Raw genomic sequence first — 22,537 nt, forward strand, 5'->3', positions numbered from 1 at the left:
GTGTCTCCTGTCCTCTGGAAATCCAGTGGAAAGGTGTTGGTGGTGTTTGGAATCTCAGATTATATCCAGGATGGAATGCTTGGTTCCTCCCTCTGGGTGGAGCATCTCACAATGGGGTAATGAGTCACGAGGCCAAGTGTTGATTAGGCTCATTAACAGAAGATAGTCTGGGGGGAGGAGGCAAGGAAACACTGCCCCACCTGATTTCAACAGCTCATGAGGATGGTGATAGAATACACTGCAACCCCGGACAGAGAACCAGTCGCACTGGGAATTACGTTGCTTTTTTCTTCCATTTTTAAAGTGGTCCAGTCATCTAGTCATAGTTCAATAGTGATACTTTGTGGCTTGCAAATCCAAACATCCATGACCAGTAGTTGCAGAAAGACTGCTCAAAGTGCATATAGTTCAATATGACCAAAATACAAATGCAGACATTTGTTGGTCATTAAAAGCCAGGTTTTTATTCTGGTCCTCAAAATAAGTCATGCTTTCCACCAGAAATTATTTTCTACAAGTCAGTAAGTCAAGGCATCACAATTAGAGCTGGCCCTAAAAAAAAAAAAAAAAAAAAAAAAGGTTAAAAATCTTGTTAAAATGTCTGCAAATTTAATGGTTTTTAATCAAAATGAGACATTTTTTCTGAAAAGGATCTCATCTAATTCTGATCTGAACCTAACCTTGAGAAACTTGGAGGGGGAGGAAAGAAATAAAATCAAATAATAAAAGTGTCTTAAAAACTAACATAAAATGAACAATAGAAAAGCCCAGCTAGCAAATTAGGTCATCAAATTACAATCATTATCTCTATCAGTGGTATTGATTTTATTTTTTTACTTATTCAAGTGTTGCACCCAGACAAGCAAGTAGGGGAAATACAAAAGTAATACCACTCCATACTTCAAGAAGATACGAGGGCTGTAATAATGAGAGGGCTGGAGCACCTCTCCTATGAGGCTGAGAGAGCTGGGATTGTTCAGTCTGGAGAAGAGAAGGCTCTGGGGAGACCTTAGAGCACCTTCCACTGCCTAAAAAGTACTACAAGAGAGCTGGAGACCGTCTTTTGTCAAGGGCATGGAGCGATAAGGGGTAATGGCTTTAAGCTGAAAAAGAGCAGGTCTAGATAAGATACTGGGAGGAAATTCTTCACTTTTGGGGTGGTGGGGCACTGGCATGGGTTGCCCAGAGAAGCTGTGGATGCCCCATCTCTGGAAGTGTTCAAGGCCAAGTTGGATGGGGCTTGAGCAATCTGATTTGTGGAAGGTTTCCCTGCCCATGGCAGGAGAACTGGAACTAGATGCGCTTTAGGATCCTCTCCAACCCACACCATTTATGATTTCCGGTAGGGTCATGTGTCCATGATGTTAATGATTCCCTGAAGAAATTAAAGGAGATACGTCAGTTTGGTAAGAGATGTTGCTAGGTCTTCACTCAGTCTTGTGTTTTTCTGAGAATGAGAAAAAAATGGAGAATAGGAGAAGAAAATGGAGGCAACCATTGTGAAAGAAGCAGCCAACCAACCTCTCCCATTAATTAATTTAAAAATATGCACACACACTGAAAGGGAGAAAAACCTATAAGCAGCTGGGAGGACAGATGAGTAGATAGGGCTATATTTGTGTTTCTTTTATGCGTAGTGGCAAAGAAAGTTAATCTTCAGAGCATAATTATAGAGTATATATATTTCCTTTTCCAGAGGAGGCTGGTAACTGTATTTTAAAAGCTCTGACTGTGTTCACTGGAGCAGCTGAAAGAGCTGAAAATCAAGGGGATGAGGTGTCAAAGCCCTGTTAAAAACTTCATTATATTCAAGCACTTGTAGCAAGCTGGGTGAACTGTCCCAGTGTTCCTGTCAGTTCTTGGCTTGGTAATATTTGAACGCCCACCCAGGTGGGCTGAGGCAATTTAAATGCCTCAGTCTCTGGGCTGTTTACAAATGATGCTGTGTATAGCTGAACAAGACCTTTTAATCACTGCAGGGCAACTGCTGGAGGCTGATGGGAAAGATGCCAATCAAAGTGCATTGTGACAGCCTGTCCAGAAAATCATCCACTTGACTTGACACACAAGCCTTATTCAGTGAGTTGAAGGGAAGAAATTAAATTTAAAATCTGTGTATTTCATAGCTTAAATATGGTAGTTACGGGTACATGCCAGAGAAATCCACAACAGTTTTCAGGATATCTAAATGAAGCAAATACTCATTTGAATAAGCCTTTTGGGACCGAGAAGCCTCAGTCTGATTGATGCATAGGTTGGTGTGTTTTAGTTTTCCCAATTTAGCAGATATTTCTTAAAAAATCATGCAGAGATACTTTATAAATGAGTACAGACTCCCATGAGCTTCAGCTTTTCTACATCATCCACTTTCCCTCGTTAAAGTTCTGCAGAAGTAGGCAGGCATCTTTTGGGGTCTCTCCCACCTGCCATGTGGTCCTGGGAGAGGGGTCCTGGGGGGAGACATGGGGTTTCCCTGGCCCTCGTCAGCCTCGTTCTCCATTGGTTGTTTTGTGTTCCCCTGTGCGGGCAAGGACCCTCGGGTCCCGTGATTGCAGCAGTTCCTCAGCAGAGTCCCGGCCATGCAGCTGGAGAAATAAACATCTCTGAAACATCTACCAAGAATCGGTCCATATATATTTCTTTTCCATGGGCCTTGTTGTCTGATACACGTGTTGCAGTTTCCCCACTGTAACAGGCATCCATCCACCATGTTCAGAGTCTTGATTTGAGGGTTAATCAGCAGCAGGAGCCTGCAGTGCTGTGCAGCACCCTGGGACGTGTGAGTCTCCAGCAGGCATTGGACTAAGCAGCTGATTTCTCTGTATGCACCTGTAAAGGACAGACCTTGAGAAGGTGAAGCAGTGCACAGTTAAGTCACCTGTGGATTTGTCTGGATCTGTGTCAGGAAGGTTGCACTGCTGTGTTCTCTTGTATGTTTAATGAGCAGCACACTGTGTTACCAGACTTGACTTTTCCCTCCTGCTCTAAATGACCTGCTGGCCTCCTCCAGAGCTGCCTGACTGGGCCACAGCACTACAAGATGCAAGAGACATGGTCTTAACACAGTAGGAAATTGTGATCCTATTAGACTGTACCAGCAGAGAAGCTGTGAATCAGGTAGGTTTGGTCCATGACATCAAGGAGGGGAGCTCAGAGACTGTAACTAGAGGGTACTTTCCTCCTCCTTTCTCTTCAAGCCAGCTTGAAGTCTTGTTTCCTGCAATAGATGAAAAAAAGATACAAGACTGAAGGGCTATCTTAAAATCAGGATCTAGTCCTGATAACTGAATTTTATCCACTTAGTTTAGATCCTCATTTCAAGACATTCCTCCCACCCTGTGTTACCAGCAATAGACAGCTACTTCCTGGGAATTTGCATCCATCTATTTCAGAGTTTTAGCCAAGTTTCCTCTCTGGAGCTTCCCACGGAGAGCGGTGGTGTTACAGCAGCAGGGGAGAAGGCTTTCTTTGCTAATGCCCTCAAAGCTGTGGCAGAGTGTGGAAGGGTGTGGGTCATTATGCACTAGGGCTCTAAAACTAGCCCTAAAACTAGGTGGTGAGATGGTGAGAGTAAAAGTGACTCCCCATGGCCTGAAAGTCACACCACTACCCCCGTTTACTTACTGTTGTTGGCAGCAATAGCCACCTGCTTTTCTGGGTCAGTGCTGTGGGGTGGCACAGTTGGGAGAAATTGGGCTTTGCTCACTGCACTGCTGTTTTCTATCCCTTCTAAAGAAAGTGTGACAAAGTAAAGCAAACCGTAGAATGGATCTGGCCTGGTGGCTGCCAGCTGAATTGCACCAAATTGTATGATTTCATGGGATTGGACTACGTGGGAAAGAATAGTGCAGAGATGTAACAGGGAGAAACTAATTAAATTATGGTCAGGGGAGATTTATTTGCCAGATATATAGAAATGAAGTGCTGATTTATACCTATCTGGAATCTGTCCCTGTGTTTCTAAAACATGTCAGGAGGATGTGGTTAAGAGATATTAAAGCTAGAAAGCAGTCTTTAAAGTATATTCCAGGAATAGTAAAACCTGTGAAATTTCACATAATAGGGACTGAACTAAAGAAACCACAAGAATTGCCTCCCACACTAAGCTCCCTGGTGCAGATTCACTGACTTCTGCAAGCAAAAAAAGGAACAGAGAGTATCTGCAAAGTCCTCATGGAGTCAATATAGCAGTAAAAGAAAAAGGAGCCTGGAGTACTCTCAGGCTCTATTTTTGTCTCTGCCACATAGCAACTGTGTGATCTTGGTCAAATCAATGAGGCCCCTGTGCTCTTGACTAATCAGTGAAGTTTATCTATAAAGCTGAGAACAAAAATTTTCCTCAGCCCCTATTTCTAACTTGGTCTGCTTGTCTTGTACTTTTCCATAGGTCTTGAACAAATCAGTACCATGCAGGGAAGGTTACTTAAAAGTTGATTGTCAAGTACTTTTGTATCTTTGGACAAAAAGCTCCCTGTTCAGTGCTACATGTTACTATTTTTATGAAAGGCAATTAGGATTTAGTGTTACAGAAGCATCAGTGGGACCAAAAAAATGCTACTGAGGACAACACGAGTGTCATCCGCTGTTGTTGTTTTCATTCTGTTCTTTAAAACAAAACCAAAAACCTGCCATTCACTAAGTTGGAGGAAGGTGTCAATTTTTTAACATGAAGTGACAGGATATGTCCACAGGCAGTGGAAGAGCTGGTTTTGCATTGGCAAGATTTACGATAAGGGATCTGCATGAATGCTGAGGCTAAAGGAAGATAAATCCCCAAAGGCAAATTCTACCAATAATTGAATTACAAAGCCATTATCATGTGCTGAACAAAGCAACTTTATAGCTTTATTGTGACAGGATAAAGCTTGTTAGAATATTTATGCACATAGGGTAACTTTGGCATGAGGATCTCTAGGAGTACATTCCCTCTTCCATGTGATTGTTGCAGCTAGTTAGTCTTTCTGTGTAATGCAGTGTATGTGGAGATGGGGATTTGCTCAAATTGGGACTATGAAGAAGGAATGCTGAGGGTCAGGAGACAAATATATTGCTTGTTAAGAACAAAGTCATCTGCAGAATGCAGAGGAGGGCACATGAGCATTTTTCATGCAAAGTAGTCAAACTGGATTTTCCAAGCCATGTGTCAGTTTTCTGTTTGGCATTGCACTGCAGCCACATCTGAGCTACTCCCACTCAGCATTGATAAGCTCAAAATGGCCAGAACTGTGTGAATCTCCTTCCATCTACCTTCATAGAGATGCTGTTATGTCATTTGTCTGCCAGCCTTTGCTGCATGAACAAATCATACCTGTTCACCTCTGAAGAAGGTGAGCTACGGTCACAGGAGTCCTAATTCTGCACTTGGTCACTTCCTCTCAGACATGGGAAAGCTGCATAAGGCCTCTGTGTCCATATAAAGAATGAGGGACATCCACATTGGTTCTGTCAGTAGAAAGGACATGGTAGCATTTGGCATTCTGGGCCATTTGCATTGAAGATTCTGTAAATAACAGTGTCTTTTACTGGTTGTCTTAAAAGATGCTTGAGCTTGGCTGCTGTGAGCATGTATGATACAAGAAATACATATGAAAAGATTGCCATCAAGTTTCTTGCGCATACAGTCCCAAGTACAGTGTGTCTGTGTCTGAAGTCAAGCATCCAAAAGCAAAGGCACCCAAAGCTACTTTCCAGAATGCACAAATCCTTGAGATGCAGCCCTTATTGTCTGGTGTTTCGAGTTCATTGTTTATGAAAAAACAGTAGTTTGAAATTAGGTGCAGCAAGTAGAAGCTTTTGCTTTCTTCACAATGATGCCTTTTTGCAGTTCTGAGTGGTCTGACTGCCTTGCAAGCCTCATCAGTTCCCAGCATCCATAAACAATTGCTTTTGTCCCTGGAAGTGAAAAAAGATAGAAGAGGTGGAAACCCCAGGATAACAGGGTCTCTATTGAATTTTCTTGGCTCAGAGGAGCTGACAGGCCAAGGAAGCCAAGGTTTTAGAAATGTTTCAGACAGAGAAGATGGCAAGGGGTTGGTCACTACAGAAATATGCCAACTAGCATTTACTGTGCAATGGGCAGTGCCAGGCTGCTTTTGTTTAGTTCAGCCTAGTTCTAAACCAGGGGATGATTTGGGGTCTTTTCCCTGTGCTGCTTCTCACGGTGCATGTAGAATCTGCATTCAGAGCAATTACTGTGCTGCAGCCAGTGGTATCGATTTGTGAGGCTCTCAAGTGCAGATAACTACTTAGCAGGCTTGATAGTGATTAAAATTTTAGGAAGCAACTTTTTAATAGGACTGTGGGGGTCCTAAATTTTTCAAAATGTAAGCATCTTCAGTGTAAAGGCAGCGGGGTCACTGCCTTGCCCTCCCTTTGGCTTTTCTAAATCCTCCTTTTCCCAAAAGATTTTTTTTCTTTTCCTTTTTCTTTTTTCAAAACATCCAGACAATTATACCAACAAAACACTAAAAGTTAATCACAAAAATACAATAGGCACCATTCAACAGAAAGAATTGCAGGGATATCCCTGGTGTCCTGAAGTTTCTGGGAGTATTACAGAAAGCCGAAGATTAAAGGGACAGACAAAGGACATGCTGGCATTTTACCACAAAGTGAAAACATAGACTGAGGCAAGAAGAAAAGTTTGTGCATATATGAGTGTTTGGTCTTTGAGAACAGATGCTGAAAGGGAAGAATGGATTTGAGAAATACGAGAAGAAAGCACTGCCAGCATAGCGAACAGAAGTTGCTCAGAATAGGGAATGGCAAATTTTGGACTGTTTATTTTTAGAGAAATTTCTAAGACAAATCAGTAGCTGAGTGGGCCCCAGAATGGTGTTCATCTGTAGCCCTGCTCTTTGTAGGTTGCTTGGTTTATTAGCTGTTGAACACACAGCACTTTCCCTTGTCTAGCTTGTGAAGCATTGCATTGACCACATGCACATAATAAGTATATGTGTAGTAAGAAATAAGATAATGAAGTACAGTGGAGTGAAGTACTTGTATCAAGTTAGCAAACACTGTGTTGGAGGCTTTGGTGCTCTCTTGGGCCAATCCAGCATGTAGTTTCCTTCTTCCCCATGTGAAGATTGTTATTTTTTGATCATTCTGTCTTTAGTTTAAGAACCTTCCAGTCTGGTCAGGAATACAATTTCTTTGTAATCAGTTATTAATTCTTTTTCATACTGATGCCATGGGTTTAAACTACTTAATTATATCCAGGCTTGTAGAGGTACGTTGACCTTCTCAGCTTCTAAGGATGATGCTTTTTTTTCCCCAGCCAGATGAAAAAGACAAGAAAACCTGCTAACAGTATAGCTGCATGCTTGGTAGTGTTGTGATGGATTTGGTTGACATACTAAAAATTCAAGATTTCTTATATATATCCTACAGTTCCTAACACCTTTTTTCCAGTAGATGCTTTAGGAACAGATTGTCCTATGCATGTAGAAGGATATGTCTATCTTCCTACGGAGAGCGTGTTCTCAGGGGCAGTGCAACCAAAAGCACAGTATTTCTCTCCTGTATATGCTCACTGTGGTCAATATTGCATTTCTGACTGTCTCCTAGGCTTTTATATGTCCTAGAGTAAATAGTAAGGCTGATGTAAGCTGTATAAAACATTTCTCAGAAAGGGGACTGCTCAGGACATTCAATTACCCCTTTAATTGCAATCCATAGCTCATCTGTAATTTGTGTTTTTAAAATTAGGTAATAAACATATTTCAGGTTGTTTTGTTTCCTGCTTTGGGACCTTTATGTGATCACATGTGGATGTCTCTAGTGTAGTGTCCAGACATCTTAAATTCGATGGAGAGGAACAGGCCTTTCTAGGATAAATTCTTCTCATAAAGTCCTATCTAACACTGTTCAGCTGATCCACAGTGCAAAAATGCCTGTTTCACCTCTCTGCCTGCAAAGAGAGTTGAGTGAGATTAGTTCAGAGTTAAATATCTGTAATGTATAACTGGGTGAGAATGGTATTAATTTATGTGGCTTTTCAGGTGGTATGGAGGGATGTATAGAGCAATATCCCAGGTCTACCATGGAACAAGACAGCATCATCCAAAAAAAAAAAAGTGACATTACAAAAATCCCGGTCAGTAAGCATTCTCAGCAGAATCCAGATGGAAGTGATAGGTTTCTGGCTGTCAGCTCTGTACAGTTAATATTGATTTCAGCAGATGTGTATTTGTATTTTGCCTGTTCTTTACAGCTGATTGTTCATGTTGTCATTTAATATTATGGGCCTGACTATGTCATTTAATATTATGACTGACCTTGTGCTGTCACACATAAATTAAGCCTATCATATATCAAAGCAATGAAATGTGTATTTTCTAAGGTAGGGAGAAAGATCTGGCAGATAGGAAGACATGGATATGGCTCTTGACTATACCTCAGATGTCCTATTTGACTTCAGGAATTTCCTCCTCTGGACCTTAGTTTTCATCTTTGTCATCACATTTCTAAATCGCAGGAGTTAGCAGATATCAAAAGAAAGGAAGTCCTGGAGGTTTATCACCAGTCCTGTGTCAGCCATCCTTGTTCTGTACCCCCTCGGGACAATTGATGGCTTAATTCTGCCTTGAGTTGAAGCTTCTACAGCACCAATACTGGCTGTTGTAGTGTGAGACTAAGCCATATGCAGGTGACTACTTTCAGGGCTTCAGGGGTCCAGATCTTTATATGCTGCTCTTAAGACACCTAAGAGTTTGATGTAAATTATGGCTCATAAAATTGGCTGTCTTTGCCTGAGAAGATGCAAAAGAGGTTTTTCTTGGGGTCAGAATAGCTCTGTGAGGAGGAAACTGAGTGTACACTCACATGCTTTAACTAGGGCAGCAGGTTCTTTGCTGGATGAACACCATTGTTGTGCTCTGAAATGACAAAATGTTCAAATTTGTGGAATATATTCCTTGTTTCTTTGGAGAGTTCACATCCCCACGGAGGTGTGTGAGGTCAGGAGGAGGAATGAACTGACAAAGCTGTGCTGTGTCCTCTGCAATAGCTCAGTTCCAAGTGGGCTATTCCAGTGTTCCAGTTCTAGTATTTAAAGCCCACTTAAATAAACAAGAATAGAGAGGAGATATGCCATAATGCAAACTTTGTCCTTTTGCAGTTTTTTTAGAGCTGTTTGTCACTGGCATCTGTCTATCTTGAACTGAATTGTAGCGAGCAGGCCCAGCATGGTGGTGCTAAGTCTGCTGATCATGGCAGACATAATAAAAATCCCCCAGGAAAATGCTTCCTTCCCCCCTCACTTGGTGTCAGTTACCAGGAAGCAGAGATTTTAAGTGGAAGTTGAATGTTTAGGGGAATAACACCTTGCCATAAACTGATTAAAAATGGCTCTCCATTTATTAAAAATGAAGAAGAGGTAAAAGCAGTGCTGGCTCAGAGTGTTTTCTGAAACTTCAGTCCCTGACAAAGGAGAACAAAACCTTTCCTAGTGAATTGCTACATGTTTTGTCAAGCAAAGGTAAGGATTAATCAGGACACAGTCTTGTTATTGTTAACATTTTTATAATAGTTATTAGTTAATGCACATGATGATTAAGCACTGGAGGTTCCTCTGATTGCAGTCAGTGGGAACTGAATTAAGGTCTAAATCACTGTTTGAATCTCTCTTCTGATTTCCTGAAAAATAATGGGGCTTTGAAGAGAACATCTAATTTGCTTATCACTGGAAATGAATGTGTGTCTTCCCTCATGCCTCTATTAACTAGGAGGTCAGGCAGCTAAAAAGAAACTGGTTGTTTAACCCTTAGCTTTAATCCGGGATTATGACTTGGATGATAGGATCAGGACCAGAAACAAGGCTGATTGCCAGAGATGCTGCTGAGGCTTCTGTACAGTGGGATTGGCACATGCTGCAGTCAGTACTCCCATAATTCAGGCTGCCCATCAAACCACTGGCCATTTGGACTCTTCCAGGGAATTGATGAGGCCAACACTGCCAGTCCAGGGGAACCTCAACAATGGAAGCAAAACTTAATTCCATAAACTCCTTACTCCTCAATGTCTTTGTTACTTGTTAATTCAGAGGGAACAAACAGTCATTTTCAATGTAATGTTTCTTTTATTAATGGAACACTGTTTTTATTAGATCAGAAGTGATAAAATGTCTCAGGATGAAATGAGTTTTTAAAACTTCTTAATTAATGAGGGAACGTTGATCATTAAGCGTGTCAATAAAGCAAATGTGCATAAAATGTCCAATATAAAGGAACAGCTATAATTAGTATGCTGGCAAATACTATTATCTCTTCAGTTAAAGTCTTCTGTATCCCACCCTGAACTGAAATGCATCTTTCTGACCAAACCAGGAGAAACACCAAAATTTCAGGTGCCAACAAGAACAGGAGCAAGTCTCCAGGTAGAAAGAAGTGAGGTAAAGGGGTGATAAATAAAGAACTCATACGTACAATGACATTGATTAGATAAAATGGTAGAATTTCTTCAAAGTATTCAAGTTCATGTTAGGGAAAACTCCAAAATTCTTTCAAAATTTTCAGTTCTTATTTGTGAGTATGAGTTTATGTCCAGCTAAACAGGATCTCCTTGGAAAGTAATATCTCAGCCATTCATGGTATATGTTGTTTTTAATGCCCTTGTCTCAATCTGTCTTTTACAGGTCTATGATGGGGAATGGAAGAGAGCCTGACCTTGTGCACCTGGAGGCAAGGACAGTGGATGGTCGTAAGTACATCACCTTCCAGATACTGTGGTATACTGGGCTCTCCTCTTATTGCTGTAACCATGCAATATGATGATAGAAATCTCACTTCCTTTTAGTGATTCACTCATTTAGTATGAGGAGTTTGGCTGCTGCAAGTTAGGTCTGTCAGAAGAGAAGCCTTTCCAGCAAGGCAAAAAGTTGGGTTTATCAGGCTGTGAAAGCAGCTGAGGGCATGGTAAGGAAGAATAGGTGATAAAGCAGTAACTGGAGTTACTACACACAACACTTTTATTTTTTCTTATGATTTTTGTTGATGGGAACATGACATTGAAGTTCCTGGGTCACAAAGTCCAGCTGCTGTTTGTTCACACAGTAAATAAAATCACCTTGTTCATGGCTTTATAGCTTTAGCAGACCAGGGATACTCTGCCTTAGGTACTACCTTTGAAAATACCTAATTTCTCTCACATTAGAAACCTTTTAATGACCAGTGTAAGTGCATTCTTCACTGTTACTGCATGTCCTGTCATTGTCCTTCACTTTCATCAGCTTCTTTCCCTCCCTGCTTTGCCTCTTGAGGTGTTTGATTTTTTGTTTGTTTGTTTTGGTTTTGGGTTGTTTTTTTTCTGTATTCCAGGAGCCTCCTTTACCTGCAACTCCAAAATATTCTCCTAATTGGCTGTAAATTCTCTCAGGCACCCTCAGCCACCTGCTGGCCTTTTCTCCTCCCATCCAGGCTTCCTCAAGGTTTATCTTTGAGCTCCACTGCCTTTGCAGATCTTTCTCCATGGATTTCTTTTCCATAACACTGGATTGCCTCAGGCAGGCATCACACTAGAAGCCCAGCTGCCAGAGATCCAGTCATTTTAATTCCATATTGTTTCCTCAGTAAATAGCAGTTTTCCTGCAAAATAACAAGAAGGTTTTTACCATTTGCAATACATAAGTATTAATGATGCCTTCAATTAATTATTTTTTAAATGGATGAAGTTCTCCCTTGAATTGTACCCTCAAATACACTGGTGTTACTTAAAATGTGCATTTTGTCATTGGAAACTTAAAGAATACCTGAAGAGTTAATTGTAAGGCAATCTGGTTTTTAACTTATGGAAATTTAGCTTGAAAGAGAATTTTTTGGAAGATGAATTTTGAAAAGAAACAGTTGCAATAGAAACCATAAAGTTTTAAAGGTCTTTTCATTTCAAGATATGCAGGATTAGTGACACTGAAAGAACATATGATCTCTATTTCTTATAATTTGTGATCTATGATTATTATTTCTCCTTCAATTTCACTTACCTGATGTGGCAGCAAGGCTGGGAACGTGAGGCTTTTTATTTCTTGTGATGTGCTAAATAAGAAGGAAATAATTCTAACAGGACAATGCCTATTTCAGCACAAAATACTGCTGTTAGAAGTCATTAAAATTTGAGGTCATTGAGATGAAGCACTAGAAGTGATGTTTAAGGAGCTGTATTCTGGTGATGCATTTGAGGGATATTCAGCTCACAGTGGGCAGAGAAAGTACCATGCTCCAAATGCCTTGAACAGTCTTGTTTGTGTTCCTAGGCTGAAATAAGAGCATTTTGCACAGCTGTAGCACATTTCTGCAGAACACTTCTTGAGTTCCTGACAAATTAATAGTCTTCATTTTAGCTCTCTAAGTGGAAACCAAGAAACAGGTAGATGAAATTGGCTTCACTGAGGAGTCAGGCATATTAGTAAAAAGAATATATCGGGGAATAACAAATTTCATCAACTCAACACCAGTAACAGATTCTGCAACTTACATTGGCTGAGTTGTGAGGGAGTACAACTGAAGTTTTTCAGTTTATTCAGTGTCAGAACTACAAATACAAATATATCAGTGGTGTCAAACCTTCAGCCAGTGGTGACCCTTCTTGCAAATCAGTCATTTGGATGAAATTTCTCGTAATGAATCAGGAGGTCCCCAGCTCACCTCATTGGTGATATAAGGTGTTGGATTTTCTGTAAGTGTGTGCTCTGTTTTGCCCCTTGTTCCAAGGAGTGTTGGTCTCTACCTACAGGACTGTGGTGGGTAGCTGGAAGCAGTAACCTTGGAACATCTCACAGCATTTTTTTGCCAGGTATTTGGAAGCACTGCAGGTCACAGGATTTTAAGGCCAAGACAGAGTGTGCACATGGTCCATTACTGTAGTTACCATGAGCAACTTGGTATGTACAGGTCTCTTGTCTATTAGACCTTTCTTCAAGAATTTAATCAGTCTCCTTTTCCTGCACGAAGTAATCATCACCCTCCAAAGGATGAACAAACCTCTGGAATGGAGCAGGTGTGTTTCTACCAGTGGGATAATGCAGTGAAGTGTGCTGAAGTAAGAAAGATACCTTTATTCCAGACTGAGGGTAATCTGCAAATAATTTTTCTTGAGTTTTTATGGTTTTGGTTTTTTTTCAATGTTCTTGCTTTTGCTTACTTTTACTTTGTTTGGAACATCTCTTTTGAGAGTTAACCAAGTGTAAAATTTCAATAAAGGAATTAAATTTGAAAAGGTAGATTTGCAAAAACAAGACAGAAAGAAAAAAAAGCAAAGAAAGGGGAGTAGTGTGTAAACAACCACACAATCTGTACAATAAAATAAAAGATCCTAAAGTGGACATAAAAGGGATAAGCAAAAACCTGCTGAACTAAATACAGATAAGAAAAAACCCCTCAGTTCTGTTCTGGTATCTTTTCCAGCAGAAGCTGAATAGTAGAACTGTGACTTTAGGTGAGAAGAAGCAGAAATGTCAGCAGGGTACAGGGTCTCCCTGACAGAATTGTCTGAGAATATCTGTGAGCAACAACCTGAGCATTGGGCTCTCCTTGCTAGAACACCAGTAACTCTCTCTGCTCCCTGATTGTGGTCTGTCTGTGTACTGAATTTATTGTGCTTATGTACATCATGTAAAAGGTTTGCAAGGCCAAAACAAGAGTCTCTTAGCAGGCATAAATCAGTATAACTTCAGTGGTTATACAACACCTGCTGAGGATCTGGCTAGCAATGTTGTTCCTTAGTGCATGTTCTCCCTATCTCTTTTTTTCCCCTTGGGATCCAGAAAAAAGATGGACTCCTTCTGAACACACTGTATCTCATCAAACTAGGGTGCAGGTAGTGATGAACCAACTGAGTACAGCCTGCTCAATTTAGTTCTATTGGTGGAGACAGATTTGCTGGGCTAATCTTTGCCATTTATGTTTTTCATCCTGTTGTGTAAGTTTTGGAAAGCACCACACAAATTTTCATCTCGTGGAATGTGATGCTTTTGTTTATTTTTAAAGGCTTCAGGCCCAATCCATATCACTCCGGGGCTGAGAGCATAGTGGTAAAACTGATTTTTCTGGTTGGAAGAAGTTCATATGAATGTTATCTCACATTTCCATTTATATGCTTGGGTGTCCCTGGTGTTTTGCTTTGATTTTGGAACAGGATCAAAGGCAAACCAGCAAAGTCAGCAGGAACTGTGATTTTTTTTTTTTGTCTGGCTTCAGGTCAACGCCCCAGTAAGACAATCCCCTACGGTTTTTAATTGCACAATAAGCTTCTCTTTCTTACAGGCAGGGTGATGGTGGAAGTTAAATCTAGGTTTTCTCAAATGCAACTTGAAGTGCTTTTAGAAGGTATAAACTTAATGACATGTGGGGTTCAGGTTTGTAAAGAATACTCAAGATCCTAAAATTAACAGGCTTATCTGATTTGAGCTTGGTAGGGTTATCCCAGTAAGGCCTGATTCAAGCTAATTATATGGGAGGTAGTTTTTATTCAGGTGGTGCCTACTGAGGAATCCAGACTGTTGGTGCAAATTAGAAAGACGGATTCCTACAAGGCATTTGGAAACTAACTGGGTACCTGCTGGCCCTGCAGAGAATGGCAAAACTGACTCAGAGGATGTCTAAATGACAGTTTCCATAGACAGGAAAACAGTAAAACAACTGTTACATTTATAGACATGCATTTGCTTTTGTAGATAAGACATTAATTTATTTATAGGTTTTTTTTTTTTTAAGTGTGGATGAAAGAAGCTAAGGGGTTTTCTAATGTGCTGGCAAAAATTTAGAGAGCTCCTGATATTTAAAAAGTAGTTTTGCATCCTTTGCCTTTCTTCTGCTGTCCTGATTTACACAGCAACTTTTCTTACTGAAAGGTAATTTAGGTGCTTCTGTGATGCAGGTAAGACCAAAGTCTCACCTGGGGCCAGCAGACATGTTCTGCTTGCTGATCCACAAGGGCTGAGCATCTGGCCAATAGTGTCTGAATCACAAAGTTGCACTAGCACTTTAATTTCTGTTTTTTCACAGAAAATTGCTGGGAAGAATAAAATAATCACTGTTGTGGAAAAAATGAGTAGGCAACCTAGCCTGGCAATCTTTTTCTAACATAGCTACAGTGATGAATTAATTCCTGTAGTGCCCTAAACCCATGCAGTGATTTTTTTTTTTTCCTGATTGTGATTAGTGTTTTTTCCTGATCATGATTAGTATTTGTCCTGGAGAATGACATCTGTTAGTTTCTCTAATTACATCTTTATGCCAGAAATGGCAGAGGATATACTTCCCTATGTAAAGAAAGATTTCTGATGCTGACATGCAATGAAGAAAGAGTAGCAGCAGGATAAAACCATATTTGTGAGTAGTTAGTAAATGGGATGGTTTCGTTTCACTGATCTTCATTACTGGTTAATTGCTTTGCAGTTGCTGAGTCCTGGAGAGTCATGAGCATATTCCCATACCATGAATGTTTCACAAGTCAACATTCAGACCAGATGGAAATGGATAAAGAACAGTCATTTTGTGGGTTTCTCAAAAAAAAAGATTACAGTATGGGAGAAAATTTTAATTAAACTGTGGAATTTATTGCCGTGGGAGGTTCTGAATGCTGAAGGTGTCCCTGGACTGCTGAGGCAACTTAGATTTCTGTTATCAGTCACTGGGGAAGAGGGGTTACAGGCCTGCATCTTTCAGTGACGTGTTACTACCATGTTCTTGTGGTTCATTAGTTACAGGATGCCAGTCAGCCTTTCAAAGCAGAAACTACCCCTTAATATCTAAGTTGCTCAGTACTGAGCTGCGATACTCCACAGAAAATCTGTGAGAGAAACACATCATCGATTGCGTTGTATAAAACTCCTGATTTGTCCTCAGTGGGTTTATTGATAGAGGGAAAAACCCATTCCTCAATGAACTGAAGACAAGAAAAATATAAATCATACATTTGCAGAGTACAGTGACCATTTTTGCTGACTCTCCCTGTGATTAAATAAGGTTTTCAGAAGATATACATGCAAGCTTACACTAGGAAGCAATGGATATTAGGGTTTGATATTTAATCCAAAAAAAAAAAAGCAGTTGTCAACAAAATATCCTGAAAAAAGTCCCACTGCTTTAGGAAGGGATCTAAACCTCTCCCTTTTCCAGAGGCTCACCAGCCTCCAGTAACCACCAATAATCTTCCATCTCCACCAGCTGAGCCAAGAAATGTCTCTGGGACAGGCTGGATCCATTTCCGTTGAGAACATATGAGCATGCAGCATGGAAAAGACTAAAATATTTCATGGCACAGGGTCCCCCTGCCTCTTAACTTGTTTTATGTGTTAGCATTTGCAATTCTTTTTCACCACTAAAACAGATTAATTTTTTCAGAGGTTTCCCGTACAAGATGTCTCCTCCGTTCTTGTGTTCTGTGACTTCTCTTGCTTCCTCTTTAGAAAAAGCTGTCATTCCCTGAGAAGATTCCTACTCTGGGTATCTAAACCTGTCAAAATCAAAGTGTCTGGGGGTGTAAGAGCTGGAAGTTGCTATGTTCTCCTCTCCAGACACAGTGTGACTTTGTTGTTGTATATTAAAAACAGCAGCTCTTGTTGGAGGTGAGGGTTCTGGAAATGAAAAGCATGATGTCCTAATTACCTATGGCAGAGAAAACATCTGTGCAGGAAAACTAATGAAATTAATTCCAGAGCTTAGCAACTGAATACATTAATTGACATTAATTAATGCTAAATTACAAACCTCTGCCAATGGAGTCACATAAAATGTCCACGAGAATGAAAAGGAAAAAATCCTTGAGTTAATGTGAACACAGAAAATCTTCCCCTGGGAAATAAAAAAGTGAGAACCAGGCACTGCAAGAATCCTGCTTTTCCTTCTTCCTGTCTCCTGTAGCAAGAAGAGCTTTTCTTGTTGTGCACATCTCGGTGTTGGCTGTTTGGGAGATTAGCTTAAGCAATTTCAGTGCTCTGCCCTTTAGTAGTTATTACTGGCATTTTAGAATTGAAGCCATGGAGAATTGCACTGTAAAAGTTCACAAGAATTGCCGTAGTAAATCTTCATCAATGGTACAATCACTGCTGCCCAGACTCCTGCAATCCAGCAGAAATAGGGATAGTCCCCATTCCTCCATTAAAGCAGGATTGAAAGAACCTCAGTCTTCTCTAATGGATGTCAACCTGGCCTGCTCTTCAAAATCTCTTGTGGAGGAGATTCCTTAATCTTCTTTGCTGGCTGGTCCCAAAAGCAAACACTTCCTGTGCTCTCAGCTTAGATAACCCCTCTGCATGGGAAGTAGGATGGCAGTGGAGTCTCTCCTCTTAGTGTGTCCCAGACAGCTGGTGTGCCAGTGGAAGTAAAAGAAAACAATGGGGGGGGGGGGGAAAGGAAATAATGTGGAAAACAGAGGTCTGATCCTGTGTTATCTCCATGCTTGGTGGTTCAATTCCATCTATGAAAAGCCACCCAGTCTTTGCAGCAGCTCAGGTGGCAGTAGGAGCATTTCAACTGAGGCTGCTTTGCTGAAGCTCAGGATTGGCACGAACTTGACTTAGGAACCTTGTTGTGACAGTGAGAGACCCCACCTGGAGTTCTGTGTCCAGCTCTGGAGCCCTCAGCACAGGAAAGCTGTGGACCTGTTGGAGCAAGTCCAGAGGAGGCCACAAAGATCATCACAGGGCTGAAACACCTCTCCCTGTGAAGGCTGACATAGCTGGGGTTGCTCAGCCTGGGGAAGAAGGCTCCGAGGAGACCTTATTGTGACCTTTCAGTACTCTGTCTTAGGACAAGGAGGGGACATGCTGCACAACACAGCACTGCTGGGTGGCAGGAGAGGCTGCGGCCCCCCTGTCCCCCTCCTTCCTAGATGCAGAGGGACAGAGAGAACTTTCCTGAGCTCACTGGAATGAGCAGGCTGGGAATTACGTCGTTCCCTGCCCTCTGGTGGCTAATGTGGAAAAAATCATGTCCCTCTGAAGGGAAATGCATTTCGATCATGCTGCCCAGGCTGTATTCATTAATGTTTTGCAGTGAGCTGCGAAAGCATAAAATGTTATAAACGGCAGTGACTAATAATACTTACCACTTTATATATTCCAAGAACTCTGCACATGCTGGAGAAAAATCATCCCTCATCAAACTTCCTTGAAGGTTCGTTACCCTGCATGTCTGTTTCAAGCAGAAGTCAACAGCCCTTAGAAGCAAGGAAAGAAATGTCAAATGATAGTTTTAATTAAAACCAAGATTAAATACGAGATTGTAAAGTTCCAGCCATTTCTATTTCAGTGTAAAATGCTATTTCTCTGATCTGAAGGTGGCAATTATATCAAACAAGGGGCTGTGTCTCTCCAAGGAAAATGATTAGAAGTACTTCCAACATTAAATGCAATGTAGTGTTTCTATCATGTAAGTACTAATGTTAAAAACCAAAATTGTTCCTCGTGTGGATGAGGTTTGTCATAAAACAAAGTACAAATTCTTAATGAATCTGAAAGAGTGCAACCAGAGTACTGAGAATCTGGTTCTGTATTCTAGGATAAATTGCACCCATGAAGAAATTCAAATTGTTTTTCTTCAGGTGTCAGATTATGAGATGAGCACCTTGCAGTACTTCAGAATAGGAGGTGAGGACATCCCACATAGTGACAGTGGATGAGATGGCTTGCATGGCTGCAAGGTGGATGGCTGCATTTAGGCCATTTAATTTGCAGCTGCTAAGGCCTCTAGTTACAAGAGAATGTGGAATGATTGCCCAGGTCTGCCAGGGTGCATCAACCTGCACTGTCAGTGGAGAAGTAGCTAAAACCCCTGAATAGGAGTTGATCTGAGGTACTTTCCAAGCTGATATGAATTACTCTACAGAGTGTAAGTGCTATAGGAAATACAAAATACATCGTAGAAGGCTTTCCCTTGGTAAAAATGATGTCTGATCTAGGGCAGAATGAAAGAAATGATGGGAGGCTGAGGCAGGTAAAGAATTTAAAGGGAGAAAATAATCAAGAGTGGATTTACGAAGGATGTAAGGGAAAGAAGGGTTGTGTGGTGTTGAATGGTTGGTGTCAATTCACTTCACATGAATCTGGGAAGCAAAAGTGCTGCCTCAGCAAACAGTTTTATGACAGTAGGAAGAATCTGCGCTCAGGATCTCAAGTGTATTGTTTTTGTTCTTTTCCTTTCAGACGCCCAGTACATCACCTGCAAGATGCAGAACTGCAGTGAAGCCACTCGCAGCAAACCCTTTCCAGGCTACATTGACCATAACTCCCTGATCGTCCAGGGTGATTATGTCTTTGTTCAGGTGCAGAACACCTTCTTCTCTTATTTATTCTATTACTTCATATTATATTATTCTATATTCTATTATTTTCTCTCGTGTTCCTTTGCATGTGTGTGCATATGTGTTTGCTTGCAACTACTCTACAACACTGGATCCATAAAGGCATGGAATGGATTGTAGCAGTTTGTTACAATGCTAGCTGTGTTCCTTTAAGCTCTAGTATCTTGTCACTGTAGGGCCATAGAGTTCCTGCCTGGAGTATGTACTGCGTGTGCTGGAGTGCTCTGTGCCACTCCCTGCAATCTCATCAGCACTCTGGAATTACTGCTTTAACCCCCCAGCTGGAAGTGTCACTCATCTGCTATTACAACGGAGTAGACCAAAGCTTTTTGTAGAGTATGAGAGGGAAATACGAAAGAAGGGAGGGAGTCAGGGAAAGCACCAAAGGAGTAATCAGGCTGTATTGTTATGCCTCAGTTGTGATTACAGTGAAAAGGCAGAAGATGGGATGTACTCAGGCAAGCTGTGTTCCAGGTGAGAGCTGGTGAATAGATTTGAACCACTGTGGGTTTCATTAGGCTGCTGCCAGTGTCCATTTAATGTCAGCTGAAGAGGAAAAAAATAACAACATAATTGTAGGGAACGTGGAGGTGAACTGGAGATCATTAGCACTAAACTGGGTTTCCAGACAGTTTATATTTTAGCATGCTTGTGAGTGGAGGGAAGAGGGAGGATTGAGATTTTACATTGGGTTAGTTGATTGCTAATTTGCTTCAGTTAATGAACTCAGTCGTAAACACCAGTCTAAATAATCCACAAATAAATCTGGGACATACGCTCCGGAACAGCTTCTGTGCCTAATGTGTCTGGGCAAAAAGGAAATGTTTATATGGCAGGGAAAACAGGGGCGTGCGTCACTGTTTAGCCATGCTCTCTCATTCCAGGATGACTGTGTTGGTGGCTCGAGTGACACAGGAGCTGGAGTATTTCTCTTCAGCCATCCTGGCTGACTCTGGACCTGGTGTTATCCCTTCTGTTCTTCAAAGGAGGAATAACCCTATGCCAGGCTGTGTTTACTTGGAAGAATAGATGAGCACACTCCCTCTAGCCTTCCCTTCCTTCCTTGATCTCCATCTGGCTTTTCTGCAACTAAGCCATTTGGAAGGAATTAGTAGGCTCAAAAGCACTAGGGTAAAGGAATGGGAGTTTATTTTCCTACTAAACTTGTTTTGTTTACAAACTCACGCTCTCCCATTAAAAATATTTCTGGCCTTTCTTCCTTAACTTTTGCCCACTTCCCTTAAAAAAAAAGCTGAAGAGCTTTAGAATGAGAAATAGTGCTTATTTTACTTAATCTGGTATGAACCAGATGTATCTGTGTATCTTGCATTTTAAACTACTGCCGTGCCTTTTAAAACACTTAGTCTTGATAAGCTCAGGTATCAAGCAATTAAAGCAAAGTTCTGCATGGAGAATCCCCTGGAATATTTTTTCTTCAGTATCTTTCATCCAAGATTTCAAAGTACTTTACAAATATTGATTATACTTCAGCAGTACTGGAAGCCAGAGAAAATGGAGAGCTTTTTTCTTTCTTTTTCCCTCCTTTAATAGGTGGTAGAAAATGATACCTCACATTGCTCTAACCCAGCATTTTCAAGGTCTGCCATCAGTATTTATGCACTTAAATATATGGTCAGATTCACAAAAATGCCAATTCAACCAAGTTTCTCTTGCCCTCCATACCTGTGAATATTTAGCTGATCTCGTAGCAGATACCTGTGATGGCTCGTCCAGGGCCATGCAGGAACCAAAGCTGGAAGCAGCAATAGAAGTCAAGCCTCATGTCTGCCAATCTGCTGATCTAACCAACAGCCTGCAGGGCAGCTCTGCAGATAGCAAAGAACAGAGAGTTTTCTGGTAAGGCACTGGAGAGCTGTGGTATCAGCAGGTGACATAATGGCCCAGTTGAAGTCAAGACTTCACTTCTCACAAGTTTCTATGTGAGATTCTAGCCTTTGTCTCTCTTTGGTGAGAATGGGATTCCTCTTGTTTTCTTTTTCAGCTGCTGCCAGTTGGATCAAAATTTATTCCTCAGCTGTAACAGCACTGCAGTTTCAAGCCATTGCCACCACACTGTGGTATTTCTCTTGACAGCTTTTGTCTGATATTCTTTCCGATAATAAAAAAAAAATATTAAGAAATACCTGATGGTAACTTTCCTGCTTTTCTCGTAGTTGACATCAGGAGGAAGACCACATTATTACGTTTCTTATAGGAGGAGTCCATTTGCACAGATGAAGCTGCCAAAGTACTCCTTGCCCAAGGTAGGTGTTGCTGTTGCTAGAATGTCCATATGAACCTATAGATATTTTGATTGCACAGATCACAGCACAAGGAACTGCAAGATGACATGCACTGTGTGAAAACAGCATTCTTCTTTAACAGAACATTTGCAAGCAAGAAAGGACTAAAACCAAAAGTCAGCACTTTGGCTAGTCAAGGACATGAGCGTGAAATGTACACAGATACCACAGCCCACGTCAATTACCATTTCTTTATGGTTAGTTAATTAAGTTTTGGAGGGGATTCTCTCTCTATTTTTTTTTCTTTTGTATTAAAATTCCCCTCTCACTATCTTGTATAGGTTGCTTTTTTGTGCTTTGCCTCATTAGTAGATTTTAATGGGAACCAAGCAGAAAGATGTCTTTGTGCCTACTCTGTATCTGGCCTAATTAACAATGGTGAATTAGCATTGGAGCTTGAAAGGATATTTTTGCCTTCTGAAGCTGAATTTTTTGAAAGAGCTATATAAAATGTTAGCTCCATTTTGAAGAAACCACCAATTTGCAGCTGAGGTCCTAATGGGTTCTTAACAATTACAGAGGACTTTTTTTTTTGCCTTTTCATTCTTGATATAGTCTGTCTTAAATGAGATTTAAGCTGAAAGGTAGCAAATTATCTTATGGATTCTATATGAGGTCTAACATCAGAAGACAAATGTATTCCCAGAAACTAAGCAGGGATTGTCAGAAGGGAAAAAATGAAAGTGCAAGGTCAGCCGATTCCTAGAAGTTGAAGGTGCGCCAGATTTTGTAGGTGGAAATGTCCAAAGGGATAACTCAGCTGCTTTCACAACTGGCTATCTTTGATTCCTCAGCCCAACAGACCTGTTTATAGTGGATTGACTGGGTGACCTTCATATAAACAGACTGCAGTTGAAACCCCGCCCTTGGGTGCGTCACCTTCTCTACTCTGCTGTTGAAGCCTTTGCTCCTGTTCACAGCACCTGGAGACCCAG

The 22,537-nt window shown here is 41.0% G+C and overlaps 1 protein-coding gene across 2 annotated transcripts in view; it reads left to right on the forward strand.

Moving 5' to 3' along the window:
• The window catches only part of SORCS1 (sortilin related VPS10 domain containing receptor 1), a 262,728-nt gene that overhangs the window by 175,641 nt on the left and 64,550 nt on the right, over nucleotides 1–22,537 (forward strand). For both annotated transcript variants that reach the window (XM_039553807.1, XM_039553808.1), the window contains exons 6-8: nucleotides 10,637–10,701; nucleotides 19,142–19,260; nucleotides 21,474–21,563. In XM_039553807.1, the coding sequence (XP_039409741.1) occupies nucleotides 10,637–10,701; nucleotides 19,142–19,260; nucleotides 21,474–21,563 (274 nt within the window). The remainder of the gene's footprint in view (nucleotides 1–10,636; nucleotides 10,702–19,141; nucleotides 19,261–21,473; nucleotides 21,564–22,537) is intronic.

The sequence above is a fragment of the Corvus cornix genome, chromosome 6 (assembly GCF_000738735.6).
Source record: "Corvus cornix cornix isolate S_Up_H32 chromosome 6, ASM73873v5, whole genome shotgun sequence".
Lineage (NCBI taxonomy): Eukaryota > Metazoa > Chordata > Aves > Passeriformes > Corvidae > Corvus > Corvus cornix.